This window comes from Bombus fervidus, chromosome 5, assembly GCF_041682495.2.
Source record: "Bombus fervidus isolate BK054 chromosome 5, iyBomFerv1, whole genome shotgun sequence".
Lineage (NCBI taxonomy): Eukaryota > Metazoa > Arthropoda > Insecta > Hymenoptera > Apidae > Bombus > Bombus fervidus.
In genome coordinates this window covers 10,088,965-10,105,350 of record NC_091521.1, presented here as the reverse complement: position 1 = coordinate 10,105,350, position 16,386 = coordinate 10,088,965, and the positions used below count along the sequence as shown (strand labels likewise).

At 36.9% G+C, this 16,386-nt stretch overlaps 1 protein-coding gene across 9 annotated transcripts in view; it reads right to left on the bottom strand.

Moving 5' to 3' along the window:
• The window catches only part of LOC139987841 (neurotrimin), a 314,724-nt gene that overhangs the window by 118,045 nt on the left and 180,293 nt on the right, over positions 1-16,386 (bottom strand). For 2 of the 9 annotated variants that reach the window (XM_072004582.1, XM_072004581.1), the window contains exon 1: positions 15,245-15,333. The exons of 3 other annotated variants lie outside the window; for them this stretch is intronic. In XM_072004582.1, coding sequence (XP_071860683.1) covers positions 15,245-15,251 — 7 coding nt within the window. In that variant the 5' untranslated portion in view covers positions 15,252-15,333. Of the gene's footprint in view, positions 1-15,244; positions 15,336-16,386 lie in introns of those variants that run through there. 4 more of the 9 variants (XM_072004578.1, XM_072004579.1, XM_072004574.1 and 1 more) reach the window with 4 other exon arrangements.

The following is a 16,386-nucleotide window of genomic DNA, read 5'->3' as shown; positions in this document are numbered from 1 at the left end:
AGCTTTCCCAACGGGAAGTGCGTCCTTGCGCTAGCGTATCACCGCGAGCCGTTGCGCTCCCCAAAGTTTGATTAAATACTTCCAGTAACCGACAGTATTACTGAATGGTAGTCAATCGTCGCGCAAAAGTCCCTTTTCGAAAGTGTACAATACCTTAACTACTTGACAAGTTAGGAGATTGCGATACCGCGCCTCGCGTGTATGATCATTTCGCCGGCATTGTGCACGAGACTAGCCTCGGGCCACGGAATAAACTCGCTTCAAGATACTTGAGAGGCAAGTGTTTCGTGGTACGTGTGCACCATGGCGTGGCAAAGTTTGCGCCGAGTCCGGGAACCGCAGGTCGTAAGGACAAATCCGTTTTCGAGTTTCGTTGGATTACTAGCGAACAAGGAATTTCCTAGATCACCAATACGATCTCGAGGTCAGGGGACCTTCTACCGAATGCCTGTAGCCCTACATACACGTATATGTATAACCCTGATACCGACTCTCCCCCTATACGTGTATATATTTCTCATAGGAAGGGTTAGCAACGCCACAAATCAATGGTGTCCAAAGTTTAACGTGGCCCAAGGCGTGTTACACGCGGCAGCGTGTAATTAACCTTTAACCTGTGGACCGACAACGACTTTATAACATCCTGGAGTGTACATCCGGTGATGCCAACCCACGTACTCCACCAGTCCGCTATGCCACAACGCTGCAGACTAATTACAACCAACTGGAGACAGAGAATGAGAGCCGTGTGCCACGAAGAGCGACGATGCCAGAGTGAACACCATACGGGACTAGAAACCGTGATGGCATTAGGAGTATCGAGCAAACAGCTGCTCCTTGCACCAATCAAGACTCACATCTGGACCTGTTTCGTGAACGATCAAGATATGGATAAACGCATATGTCTACCCCATAGCTGCAAGTGGTCTGGACATAGGACAATTTCACAACGATCGCAGGTATTCCGGCTACCATGGACGACAGACCTGGACAATTCCTAGCCAATTTCTGGCGATCGCTTCGATCCTCGAACGTGCTATTCCGCCCCGAAACGCACCGTTTCGCGAGTACTTTCGTTGATCGGATCGTACCGTTTGGTCAGAATGACTCGATCTCACGTCTAGCGACCCGTTTTAATTTCGACGGATCTCTGGAGTGCCGTGCAAACGGCAACGTTTCACGCGGAACGCGATAAAATGGCAAACGGTTCGCTGGGAATAGCGAGGTCGTAGGTGATGTTAGAGCGGCTAAAATGCGAACACGCGAATGTTTAATCAATTGAAAGATAGATGTGCAGATAGATATCTTGTTCATCGCGCGAGTAACTTGATCCTATCGCTACTTAACTAATTATGCAATTCTTCTTTTAAACTTTTGGTATAGTATGTTAGATATTTCGTAAGCTTTATTGTTTTCTTTATTGTAAGTTCGACTATGGAAAGTTTAATGAAATTAAAGAAAAATATTAATGAATTGGAATTTTATTTATTAATAATGAAAGAGGACGAAACTATGGCACTGCATTTTCAAGTTTATTCAGTAAAGAGCAATTACTAAAATATTCTAACGAGTAAAAAATATATATAGAAATGCACGTGAAATACATTTCTCCATGGCTTAATTATATATATATTCATTACGTATCTCATCGTTTTAGTGAAATATTTTTAATACACAGTGATTTTTGTGCTAAACCAATTTGGAATAAACAAATAGCTATACGTGCTATAAAGAAACCTCGCCATATGTCAAATTATAAATACAATGATTATCCTAAATAAGCTGAATGCTTTCTATTTTTCACAATACTTCCTAATTATCGAACCAAACCTATTCAAATAAGTTGCTCACTCTTACAAGAAACACTCCCAAGCTATCTAAATTTGTATTCTCTCTTTAAACCATCTCTATCCGTCTAACAAAATTCAAAAACCAATCGCGCTAAAATTTTCAATCTCTCCAAACAACAGTCTAGCTAGCATAAAAGCATCCGAATAACAGAGAAAGCTGCGGCAATCCTTGTCACTTGGATTTAATGCTGACTGTAAAACGGTAGACGCTCCTCTCTTTGCTAAAAGGGAATCGCGTTAGGAGAAAATCCCTTGAACGTCTCTTTGGGAGCATAAGTCGAATAGAGCGAAGAGCGCATTCCTTAAACCGAAAGTTTATCAGGGAATTTGAACGGTGGTCAGGTGGTTGCCGCCCTTGCCGTGGTCCTTACTTTATCCATGGTTTGGCCCGGATGAAAGAGGGGTGCAAAATATTCGAGCAATTTGGTGACACTGCCAAGCGTCCGGTCGGCTCTTTTTATCCCTGGTGTTAGCTGGCTTAGTTTTATCGTGGCCGCATTATCCTTCCTTTCCCCTGTTCTATTCCGTTCCCTCGTCCATGCCGGTGTTTTCATCCCGCGATCTTTCTCCCTCTATCTACGTTCTCCATTCGACTATCCTTTCTCATACCAACCCAAGCGAACCAGCTACATTCTGGCTCTTACCTATTCTGGATTAATGCCAGTGGTCTTTCCGGCTGCGAATTTTCCCTTCCATCCCTTTCGAAGTCGACGTTGTGCTACACTACCGTTCATAAGTATTTGGACACTCTCAAATTATTGCAAGTGCATAATATATACTTCGAATGAAACTCTTTAATCGAATTTTTCCTCCTGACTTTATCTCAGGTAATCATATACGTTAATGGATGTTGAGGAAAATAATAATTAAAATGGAGATAGAGAAATAATTAATACAAATATTTTGTATCTCTTACAGCTAAGTAATTTTAAAATTCAATACATTCATATACATATAATTGTCTTTTTATTCGGTTTTTGGGTTGAGCACACACGTATTGGTGCACCCTCTCTATAATTTCAAAAATATTCCTTCTGATAATACTAAAATATTCAAAGCATTAAAATGTTGCTCGTCTTAATAGAGAACTAACATCATACAATTTTTCTTCACAATTGCACTTCTTTCTTATTAAATAAGATCATCAAATAACTTGTAATTTAAAAAAAAAACTCAATATGTAATTTTAATTTTAAACCAAACTTGTTACTATTGTTGACAGATATTCACTAATACTGATAACTTCTGATTAGTAAAATTTCACTAATAATATTTGTCTCATTGTGCAACAAGACCCTGGTGTCCAAATACTTGCAGAAGGTAGTGTACCTACCCTTTCAGCGCGACTCCGCTTCAACGTTCTCTCTCTATCAAACGTTTGATCTCTTCAACCGTCTCTTTCACCGTTCGAGAAATTGCTTCTCTCTTTCTCTTTGATGATCAGAGTCTCTCTCGTTCGTTGGTAACCCCTTCTGTTTTCTGGTTCACGACAGATTCGTTGGTGTACAAACGTAGAGGGATGCAAACGCTCGCAGTCGTCTACGACGAAGAATCACGAAGTGGAGCGTTGCTGGTGCGGCTGCCGCGTGTATATTCGTCGTGCTCGGTTTACCCTTCTAAGTCGAATCCCCGAGCTCAGAGCTCGTCGCCTCCGGAACACCTCGGGGGAACGTTACAGGTTGCCGGAGCACACACTTATCACGATGGTGCATTCAAACGCCACCCCTGGTGCGCGCGAACGCGCACGAGTACGTGTATAGAAATAGTTTACGGGGACAAGCGTAATTGAATCGTTCTTTCCCCGCTGTTATGTTCTCTCGCTGATCAAAGGCGTGGCATCGCTGACATACTTGTGTTCATCCGTAAGATCCGGGCAAAGTGTCATCGTGTTTAATGCTTTTCATTCCTTAAACGGAATTCTCTCGAGCGATTGTCTGGCAATTTCTTTATCTTTGTTGTATCTTCTCCCTCGGGTGGGTAAAAGTAGTGAAGATAGAAACGATCGTTGGAAGTCTAAATATTGGTACTTAAATTTGTTTGGAGAGATATTAGTTTGCACAAGGTTTAATACTATGAGTGTTTATATGTGTAAAGTAAACTCTATTTTACATCACGAACGATCTCTTCGAAGTCAAATTGAAGTTAATTAGTTTCTGTTTCTTGTTAATTTGTCTATTTTATTTTACCGCACTTACGATCTTTTCCGTAAATATGTTCCGTAAATCGTTCGGTGATGTTTTACCTTTAACACTCTAATTTTTCATTATTTTTATATCATCGAAATGTTGTACACAATTTATACTCAGAAAGTTAAATTAATATTGAAATTGAATCAGAGCTGAATTTGAACTTCAATCCTGTGATTCATCTGTGTTAAACTTAATCCATTATTGAGAATGTGATTTGATACTGTAACGTAAGAGATCAATAACGGTATGTGAGACATTATTAATGCAGAAACATATGAACTAGCTGTTTGGTGGTTTCACAATTCCGAGAAAATAATTAATATTCATCCACACATGATGGAGAAGATGTATTAATTTAAATCTCGGATACTATATGAATTATAATATTATATCAATTGTACTTTGAATGGATATAATACCAGATAATATTATAATTGTCTAAATTTATTCATTTCCTCCACGTTTCTTTTTTGAAATTAACAATAGTACAAATATACTGTTTTATATTATAAAAGAGTTACTCCTTCCTACAAAATTTATAATGCAATAAAAACAAGATCGATTGCTTTCTATTCGTTTCACTAGCACTGTGAAGAAGCAATCGCAATAGTAAAAAAGCTTTCGTAACCACTTGCATATAAAAAAGTAAATTATATAACAAGTGGAATATGAATGAGTTTATGTCGCATACGAAACAAATAGAATTGACGGAACAACAGTAAAGCACGCTATTATTTCTCCATTGCGAAAAATCACACGGTAATATTACGTTCTAGGGTCACGTAATGCTATAGAACTGAAGAAAAATTCAGGAGATTTTAGTTTCGACAGTTAAGAGTTACAAACCGTTGGCAATACCTTCGACATGCAATGTATATACGTGTTCGTAAGTAGATTGTAGCCCCTGGTACAAATGGATCGATGTTCCTATTCGCAATCGAATCTGAAACCTGCTGTTTCTCTGAATGTCGGGCGCGACCGCTTTATCTCTTTAAGTTGCGCATCGGGTGTATTCTCTCTGAACGCACGTCGGGACTGATTTAAAGAGACAAATCCCTGCAGTATCACTAAATTTGTAGTCTCCGTTTACTTCGACAGACTCGTCTTAATTGGCTCTAGTGATCTTTATCAGACACTCCAGCGGCGTTCAAGTAGGAGGTTGATCTTGCACTTGCTCTTGGTTAAAAAGATACCGATCTACGGAGAACGTGAGACGTTAGAACTTTAGAGGGAGAGTTGAAGCTATTATGCATTGTTCCATTCTTATAGATTTTTATCTTTAGTCATAGTTCAAAATGTTATAAGGAATGATTATAATAATAAAATAAATACTATACCACTCCGCAAGGATATACACAATTAATACAAGCATATCTTCCACTCGGAATCGTTAAATTTCACCATATAAAATGTATTCACAAATATAAACAAATAAAATAGACACATAATTCAGGAACATATTAACGAGATATTTAAGAAAAACAGACTTAATTAATAATATCCTATAACATCGTTTCCTATCTATGATCATTTTAAACATAATCTCTAATCCCATTTACACACCACACCCGTTATGATAAAATTCCAACTTAACGAAAAGCGCAACGCAAAGTATCCATCGTTCAATACACCTGATAATCGCTAAGATGACAGACATTCGATCAGCGTTAAACGACAAAGGTACGAATCCGTCGAACACACAAGACTGGAAGAAGCTTCGTGTACAATGAAGCACAATTGTGTCCTTCTCATCTCCGAAAGACCCTTCGATAGGTGTACGCCGTAAAACACGCTGATCCATGGAACAAAAATTCCTGAGGGAGTGAGACGACAACGGCATTCATTGTAAACTTCTCTGTCGTAGTACGGCCGGGTGGTATAGAATCCGCGGCTAAATCCCGGCGGGTCGGCGCGCGTTTATGTCTCGAAAGCTTTTTTTAGTATCCACCTATATAGAGGAGCGTGTGCCGACAGGCACTTTATTTCCTTGATTTCCCGCACTTTTCATTCGGCCCGGGATGGGGATAACGGCCGTTACGGCACCGACGTGCCGCGTGGAACACGAACCGATCCATTCACATGCTCTGCTCGTGCGTTCTCGCATCGTGCAGTCTTTTCTAAAGATCGAGTAAATTGTTAAGTGCGCCAGCAGTCGGCCTGAATGCGTTTCTATGCGAGGGGAAAACTGAACGCGCCATGCCGTCCCGAATTACGATGTTTAGCTGGTAGCGGCCAAAGAAAAAGAGTGCACGCGTGAAAAACTCGCTGCCGAAAATGAACGAGGGAATGGGTTAACGCTCTCTTGGAAACAGCCTGGTGAAACGTCGTGATACATAATGCCTCGAGAAAATCGTCCGTTTCGTTCCAACTTCATTTTTCGTGAACCGGAACGTTCGTTGAAACGTTAGCTTCCTTTAGTTCGTGTTTAGCAAGATCCTGATTTGGTTTCGTACCAAGGGTGGAGGATTCGTCGGGACGTTTCACGGGTTGAACGTAGTCGTGAATATATCTGATATATCGAGTGAAAAGCTGGCGTAGTTTGTGGACTGTTAGAAGTATTCGGAATAATGAGTGGTCTCAAGTAGTTGGTTTTAATTTGAATGCGTTTTGTGAAATGTTGGAGCTTTCGGACTTTTCTTGAGAGAACTGATCTTATTATCGAATGCTAATAAATTTTCTTGCGTAATAATGGCATACTTGGTGATAGAATATTATTCGGAATATCTGTTTTGTTTATTACAAGATTTGTAAATGAATGTTATAATGAATTGTGAATTTGTAACGATTGTTTTGAAAATGAAATCTATAATACACAACTTATTGTTTGATAATCTTCCAATATCTATCTATTTAATATTTTAGATTTGTATATGAAACATCAGCTGCTCAATAAGTTCATCCGACTCACTTAAAAGAACTCACCTAATTTTGATAAACGAAAACTGGAAAAATTCGAGATTCGTTTTAGCTTCAAGAATTAACTAATTACTAAAGAATAATTCATTTCAAAATGTAGAAAGAAAGATAATTGGGTCATTCCATATGAAAGAGTTAAAATTTCAAATAAAATTTCCAAGACTTGAAAAAAATGTGCATTAAGAAATATTCCGAGTAGATTTTCATGCACAAATTCACATCAACTAAAACTCCTTCGTATAACCTAACGAATCTCTTTCTCTGTGGAAATATACAAACCGACAATTGGCTGTACTAATTAAGGAATGATACAACGCGAAACTATGGATATAACGGTGGATAGAGGCAATAGTGCAGAAATTATTACAGGGTAATCACATACGCACAACAGAGGACTTCTAATTACAACGGCCATTGTTGGACTTTCGAAGTCATTGCGAGGAATGGCGGGTCGAGCGATTCCTAAGCGCTTTTGCCGCCTCGTAAATCCCTGCTCGTGAAATATTCCGGCTATAATTGGCTGTAACTTTTTTTATATATGGTCACCGAATTATATCAGGGATCACGGAAATTATTCCCAACGGGTCTGGTGCGCGTTATGCAATTCAGTCGACAAAGGATGAAGGAGAGAAAGAGAGCTGGTTCTCCCACCCTGCAACTGCCACTACAAACACCAATTCACCTACGAGGACCATTACATTAGAATACATAGAATCGCGGGAAATTACCTGCTAACACGCATACGCGAAACTTTGCACGAAACTCTAACGAGATTCAAAATCTCTCTGTAGAGCATTTCGCTTGCGTTATTCGTTTAAAATATTAATAATTGGCGTATGTATGAAATAATTAATTTTTCAGATAAGATGAGTGCAAAAGAAGAACATGAGAGAAACAAATATATGTTGTTCCATCTACTGCACGGAAATAGAACAGATCAGCTTGAAACTGTTAGAACCACGAATGAAGAACGGAGAAGAAAATACAGGGAAACATATATAAAAATATGAAGTTCAAGAATATCGTAGCATCGCCGTATAGCTGCCACGAAATAATTTTTCAACCAACACATAATTTAGAAGTTATTCAGACAGATACGAGCTAGAAAGTTCAGCTAGTACGATCACGCAATACATGTACGATAGATATTTCTTTATTTGAAGGCTTTTCTAGAACATGTACAAGGTTTTATTATTATCACATACTAAAAGTCAATTATTTCGTAGATTTCGTTTACTTTTCGTTGCAGGACGAAATTTTAATTTAGAGAGACCGTTTACCTACGTTGGCTGCAAATTTCTCCTAGAGAAAAAGGCTAGCATAGCAGCTGCATGATATTGAAGTGAAAGATATAGAATTCTTTAGTAGCTCTATGTTAGAAGAAACTGAGCGAGCTTTCGCTTGAATTCCCCGCTTAAAAGTTAAATGCGTAATTAGACAGCGTGTTTCAATTACCCGGCTAGTCCTGCTGTTTTAACCACTGCTGCCACTTACTTAAAGTGACGTGTATGGTGGAAAAATATTTTTCGAGCTTTTCATTTTTACGCACAAGTAGAATTATTTGAACTCCTTTAAGTAGGATCGTTTTCCATTTAGCGCAGAAATATGATTTCTACTTCTCGCAATTTAACTACTTTTCTAATTTATTCTCTACTGACTCTAGTTTTATCTTTTACTATTTTGATATCTTAATTTAACAATGAGAATCTTTGTAGTTCATTGTAGTAGCTTAAACATTAACAAAACATTTCTTAAATAAAATGTACATCCTTTGACAAACACAAACATTTGTTTAAAGTACGATACTTGCGAAAATTTTCCATTTCTGGAAAAGGCTTTCTATTATAAAGTTCGCACAGATGCAGTATTGTCTGTCTATTCTATATTTTATTTTTCGATCTGAATAATATACGTGTCACAGCAATCATTATATTTGCCTTGAAGAAAGAGTATGGATAGTCTTTCTCGATGCTTCGTATATTATCGGAAATTTCTTATAAAGAACTCTTAGTTTTATATAAAATTTAGAAAAACTTTATTAATCGTAAAAGTCTCCATAATTAACTCCATAAATTTGAAGTGTTATAAAGACTATATAATTAGACGCAGCAATATATTTTGGCGTCAAATTATGTATTACGTGAACACAGATACATGTTTCATGCATACGAACGTTTCGTCATACATTATTCTCTTTGACAGGATACATATATATTTATAACTATACAAGTGCACATACACTTGTGAATAAATTTTCTGAATAAAAATGTTTCCTACATATTTGTTTCGTCAACTGCATGAAATACATACTACGTCAGGCGTAGGTAATCGATGAGTTCTAAGAAAAGTAGTATCGTCACGCCAGTGGTTATTTCATAATGCACAAATTTAAATAAAATATAAAATAAGATGCAAAATAATGGAATAATTCAAAGAAAATCATTTATATATTCCAAGCCATAAACCGTTATATTACTTATACTATCGTTTTTATTTACATTCAAGTATAAATGAAGTTTTTATTTCTACTTATAACCATTTAAATTTGAATTTACTTAAATCATCATTTTCAAAATATTATATTTAAATAATACTCGGCTCTCTGGTTCTAAAATATAATGGATTTTGTAATCACGAAGTAATAACAGAAGTGCATTCATTGATCGGTGCGCGCCTGCTTGAAAGACTTCATTCCAGAGAGTAGCTCATTTAAATATTCGAGTGCCCAGATTTCTTAACATGATACTAGAAGGGCGCAGATCCGAGCGATTTACAATCCTGTTTCCCTATCCCAAGGGATAAAGCAGTCAATCCCCTCTCCGGTTAAAAAAATGACACATAAACCCTACAATCTACAATCAAATATAAGTAAAACGATTTATAAACTTCGCCGTAATCATGTTAAACGTTTATGAAATCTCAGTCTTTAATACGCGATATACATCCGTCGTTTGCTGCTCAATTCCTGTTAACTTCCATCTATGAAACTTCCCAAGAATTAATACATGATACCGTCTGCATATCGAGTTTACATGACTTCATTTCAATTGATGCTTGTCTATAGTGCTAGTTTCAGATTACTTAGTTTCGGAAGTCAAGTTGCATAAGTTTTCATTGAAACATTCAAATTACATGACTTTGCACTAGAATCAAGCTGCGTTCAAACGAATTTCCACTCGAACAAATCTGTAACTGTAGTAATATGTGCCTGGTTAAAGATTTGATTGTTCGTGCGATTGTGTAATGGGTGAAGTTTCATGTCGTGCAATATTGTATGACAGACAAGGAGAAAGCTTTGTCTTGGAAGAAAGCTCTTTACAATACTAAATATTCACTAGTATTTAACATCACTGAAGTTAAATTTTGTGAGCTAGTAACATACGAGCTCCTCAAAAGTCAAACTGACTAACTTCGCTTTTTCTAAGTTTCTCAATTTTATTATCTAGACATGTGATCAATATTGAACTCCTGAAAGAAACAAATTCTTTACTTCCATAAGTTTCTTTATTGCGAGAAAATGACTTTTTAATTATAATAGTGAAGAAGCCTATCAGTGCGAGTTTGTAGTAATTTTAATGATTAGTAGCACGATTTGGATTTTTAGAAAACAAATTCAAATCTCATATTGATTCGAAATTGATCGAAAACCAGCGTCTGACGAAACGAACATATATTTCTGTATTGTATAACGAAAAATTGAAATAATGTTGCAGCAGTGGCACGAAATATCTCGTCGAGGAAGTGACAGATTTTTCTTCAATTGTTCATGGTATAATCCATTCTCTGCGACACAATACTCCGTGATTTGAGGGACATTTCCGTTCTTCGCTGTCGTTCCTAAATGATTCCGTCCTTGTTCGTTCACGTATTTATCAACTTTCAATGATACACAAATATAACATTATGCGATAACGTAGCGTTTATGTCGATAAAAGAAGAAAAAGAACTCCTTTTACTTCCAGACAATAGCAATATGTAGTAACATCATGGAATTTCAAGGAACAATACGTTAAAAAATCTAAATGCGTTTCAGGTTGAAGAATTCGTTAAAGAAACAATAATATCACTTTTCTTCCAATTATAAACAATGATGTTATTGTTCAAGTTCTTTACAATTGAAAATACTCAAATGCTGAAGCTTTTAAAACTTTCTACTACATCGTGGAAGTGAAATAAAAATTCAAATTACTCTCACAAACGAGTACTCTATAGTTGGACGTTAAATCGAAAATTCAAATGTGTTTTCTTTTATTTGGAATACTTTGATTAGGACCGAAACGACCAAACTTAAAGCTCGAATCAATTTTGCTTCGAGGATACTTCCGTTTCACGATCGAATATGTCGTTTGTCTTCCCAGCGTGATTAACTTACGCGTAAGTGAAAAATGGAAGTGGAACGCCATAATTCACGTTGATTCCCCATATTTGAATTTTAAATTCGTCTGGCTGTATTCGCGGTAAATATAGAGCCGAATGTAGACGAGGAGCGCTTATGGTGGTAAATTACTTATCTGAGATACGTCATCGAAGATTGCATTTGCCCTGGCGAAGTAACGCGTTTTCGTATTTCCATCTGCGTGAGTCAAGTATCGAATAAACATTTATGTTCCTTTTCTCCTCGCACCGACGAGTCAACGCCCACAGATGCAAACTTTTACCCGATATTTCATCGTGTAAAATTTCAATTTTCGGTCAACCCAACGCGTTCGTGCGCTTCTTGAATAATACAATTTCTTTGAATCGATGCTAATCAAATTTATATAACTCATCATTTTTTAGTTTAAAATTATGACGTTGAATCTCACTCGTTAAGAACTCCTTAAAGTTCGTATAATAAATAGTTAATCTTGCCACGATCTTTGAATTTTTAAAAAGGTTCTAGAATCTTGAAGAAAGTTCTTGCTTGTAAGTTACATTGATCATTCGAAGATCGATCACATTTTAGTCGCAATCGCTATTCTACATACATATGCAAATGCGATCTTATGAAAATCATCTATCGTCATAAATTACCACCATAACAATGGACTCGAGTATATCAACGCCACATTAATTACGGGTTGGATGGACTTCTGAATTAGGTCAAATATTACACGTTGGAACAAATTTACTCGAAAATATTATTTGGAATCTATGCTGCATTACAGGAAGAAATATACGAAACTATTATTAAAATCCAAGAGAAATAAATAGTTTACGGTAAAATAAAAATTGAACATAAAACTAAATCAGCTAGAAAGATCGTATAAGAAATTAATATTTTCTCCTATAATCCTAAATATCGTAGCTTAAGAATATAAGAATATAATCCATTGTAATTGACATTTGTCCAATAATGTATAATTTACAATATACCACGAGAAATAATCTCTCGTAGAGACTTAAATTCCCTCCATCCTGTTTCAAAAATTTGTCCGCAAGTCTCGACACGTATAATCATCACTTTACCCCTTTATCCTCCACCCAATTCCTACACCCTACATCCAGTATACCGGAAACATCAGAATATTCTTTGGTCACGAAGAATTCCTATTTTTCATAAACAAACAGTGAGAACCAGTTCTGTACACACCTTCGCGTGGCTCTTTTTTCGTCGGACGTAGTGTGAACGGAGTCGAGTGGTGGCAACAGAGCACGATAGCGCGTTCATTCGTACATATAAATTTTCAGCGTGGCCAGGGATACACACGAGGACGGCTTCGTTTTGTGGAGCGTAATTGCCGCAACCGAAATCGATGAATATTTCAGCATATACTGTGTAGCGTGCTCGCACTTCCACGCCTGATGGTATTCGCGCACACGTGCCGTGTCCTCTCATTCCCTCCTCGTCATTTCCCATCCTCTCTAACTCTCGTTGCCTCTTCAGTTTCCTCTATTAGTCTCTACCCCACCGCCTATCCCTATCTCTTCCTCTCTCTCCTACAGGTTCTATTCCCGTCCCCCACCACCATCACCACCGAGACTACGAATATGTTTATTCATGCAGTTATTTATTAGTTCGAGCAATTAGCATTAATTAGCGCAATCTGGCACCGGGTACCATCCCCCAGCTCCGATTCTCGGCACACCGCGACGGATATAATAGCGTTGTGCGGTCGCGATGTTTTAGAGGAAGCGGAACGACGACAGGGCTCGTTGCATCGTCGTGTCGCGGCTCGTGCATTTTGCCTTTCGCTTACGCGTGTGCACACCTTGGACAAGCTTCGGCCACGTTCTTTGTGCAATTAGGCGGTCGTCGTTTTGCGGATTACCTGCAAGCGTTTTAGCGCGTGCAACGGCGAATGTACACTATGGTTAATGTTACGTTCGTTTATGTATGGATTAGTGTTTTTGCTCGGAATTGGGTCAGTGGGTGATATGCGGCTTGAAATTCTGTTTTGTTTTTGACATTGACGCACACCATGCGTGGTTTCGTGGTATTTGCGTCCAACTGAAGAAAATATGATTTTAAACTGATCGTGCACTCTGCAATTTAGGAAAATTGGAGAATTAGATCGTAATAAGATTTTCGATAAGACCCCTTAAGAATCAATAGTTTACTCGTGGCAAAAATTGTCGAAGTCAAATTTGATAGTTACAGTTGTATACACATAAGTGTCAGGAGTGACTTCCAGATTTATTAAATTACTTTCTATTCTGCTGATTTCTAATCTGGTGTAGACTAATCCCTTAAACACTATTATTATTTATTATTTATAAAAGAGTATAGGAAAAAATATATAAATATTGTAAACAAATTTTGAAGCCATTATAAGAGATTTTTATTATAAAAAAATATTTCGCGAGGTTTAAACCTCATAAACTTCTCTATTTCAAATCTATGATTGTAGATACAACTTCAACTACTAGTCTTCCTCTTATACGGATAGCAAATATTTCTTTGCAGTACAATCCTATTGAGTGAAGGAAGAAGGGCCAAAAGCTTGAAAAGCTGTCAAGATACAAGTGAAAACTGAAAGTCACCATTCCTGATCCTCTCAAGTCGTATCGGTTGAACCTTCCGAAATATTAGCATAAACCCGATAAAGGTTTCTAGTGTTACGAGGGTGTAAATTTCCTGGACTATTAATGGTTCTCCTCGCTTTTCTTTGGCCAGTATACGTTAGTCGATGACTGAAAGATATGTGAATCGCGAATTGAGTAAATGATCACATCTTTTATTTAAAGAAGGGAAGATAATTCATTGATAAATGCTTTCATCCTGAAGAAGGAGATGATGGAAGGTTTTAACTTACACTGATATATCTGTTCAATATGTTTCAAATTTACTATTAAATTCGTATTTAATCCTAATTATTCCAAATTATATATTTTTTTAAATCAATTGTGTAGATAGCTATATTGTACACTATCCGATAGATATAAGCATGTATAGTACAGTTTCAATTACTAAGAAAATATAATTTGAAAAATAGATGAAATTGATAACAATAATTCATTATTATTTACTTATATCCGAACGTTTATAACTATACAAAGGAAAGCTATACTTGCTCGACAACATTGTAGGTTTTACTCTGAATGAAAAGGTGGTGAAGTGGAATCCTAAGTAGGTTTTCAATTAATATCACATTTGCCAACATTTTCAAACATGTTTATAAGTATTTGCAATTACGTTAATTTCTTGTTCCCCAATCTACGTTCAATTATAAGGGATAATGTGTAAGGATACGAAAATGTCTAAGAAAAATTACATAAACGAAAATATCGTTGCTAACACAATAGAAAGATTTTGTTTAGGTCAAAAAGCTTTGTCGAGAAAATTACATGGATTTCTTACAAATCCGAATGAATATGTGATACAGACACTCCGATTAAACAGTATAATATAAGTGAGAAACAGGTCGGTCAGTTGGAGTCTGTTGTAGTCAGTTAGAGTACGTGATAGTTTGTTAAAGACTCCGTTCAAGTTATTCAAGTTGTTCAAATTAGTTAAAGCTGTGCAAGTTGTTAAAATCGATTGTGGCTGTTAGTTAAATCTTTAGTTGTATTGCAGTCTATTTTGATGAGTGTACGATAAATATCCTCTTATCTAAATAATTTCCTTCAATTACAATCTAACTACTATTTTCTTATATACTTCCAAAATTCAATTATCTTTATAAATAATTCGCCAGAATTGATTAAAATTTTAATTAGATGATAAAAAAAATTACTAAATATGAGACATTTTCGCAATAAAATATTTACATGGGGATCTGTTACGTATAATGAAACGATATCTAAAATAAATATAAATATTTAAATCCGTAAACTATATGACGAAATTGCAGATCGCACTAAACCTACTTGTCATCGTACGATATGTATTCCTTTTCTCTGAAATAGCCGTTCCATCGGAAAGAGATCGCTGACCGATCGCACGCGCAGTCAAGCACATTGTGAAATCGGTTCCATCGTCAACGGGATTCGTCTAATAGAAGAAACGGAGGGGTTCGAAGAGCAAATCCGCCACATCAAACGGATCAAGTAGCTAGGTCGCGAGCCAATCTCCAATTATCGTCAACGGTGCAATCGGAGAAGTCTCCTTGACTCATGGCAAACGCGAGTAGCGTCCTTTAATCGGTTATCAAGCAGCCGGCCGCTCGTAAAGTTGACCCGGAAGTAGGATCGGGTCAGGTCAACGATCGCTCGGTGAGAACTCACCGATCGAAATTTTCTCCGCGGGAAGAAAGCCTGCGCGCCCAGAATAATAGACGTATCGATCACCCTAGGTCGATATGTAATTTACGAACGATTAAACGTGAATCGCGCGTCGATCGAACCGCGTCGATTAAGCTCGAATTTTAGAACGTTCTCGTGAACCGCGACTACGATGCATCACTATAAAGTCGTGTCTATGTTCATTTTTAATTACTCCTTACGAATAAAAATAAATTTAAACAACTATTTTACGATAAAAAAAAAGTTTGGAATACAATTATAACGCACAATAGTGTAAAATTGAAAAAACTCGAATCCAGTTCATAGCGTTTTAATTTATACGCTGTTCATTATGAAGAAAGATTTTAAGATTATTTTTGATAGTAGAATTTGATTCTGATATTATGTCTTACTAGGAGGAAGTACTTTTCTCTCAGAGTACTCTCATATGACAATTGCGTGTCTGTCGTTTCGCGATATCAAGAAAAAAAGCCCGAAATGTAATTTAATCGACATGTATGAACGTTACGACACTGTGCGTGAGAAGTAATACTTTATCCCTTAATCTGTGATGAAATTCTCTTCAAGTATCTGGAAATTCTATAATATTGATTTTACCATGAGCTCGTCTATTTGTTATTCTATTTTGTTTCGTTCAAATATCATAAGTTTATTTTCTATTACTGTACTTTAGCACAAAGCTCAGCTTATCAACTAGCCAACAAGCGAAGCTACGTAGCATTAATTTTAGAAGCTATTCAATTTGTTATTTCATCATAAATTCCTCT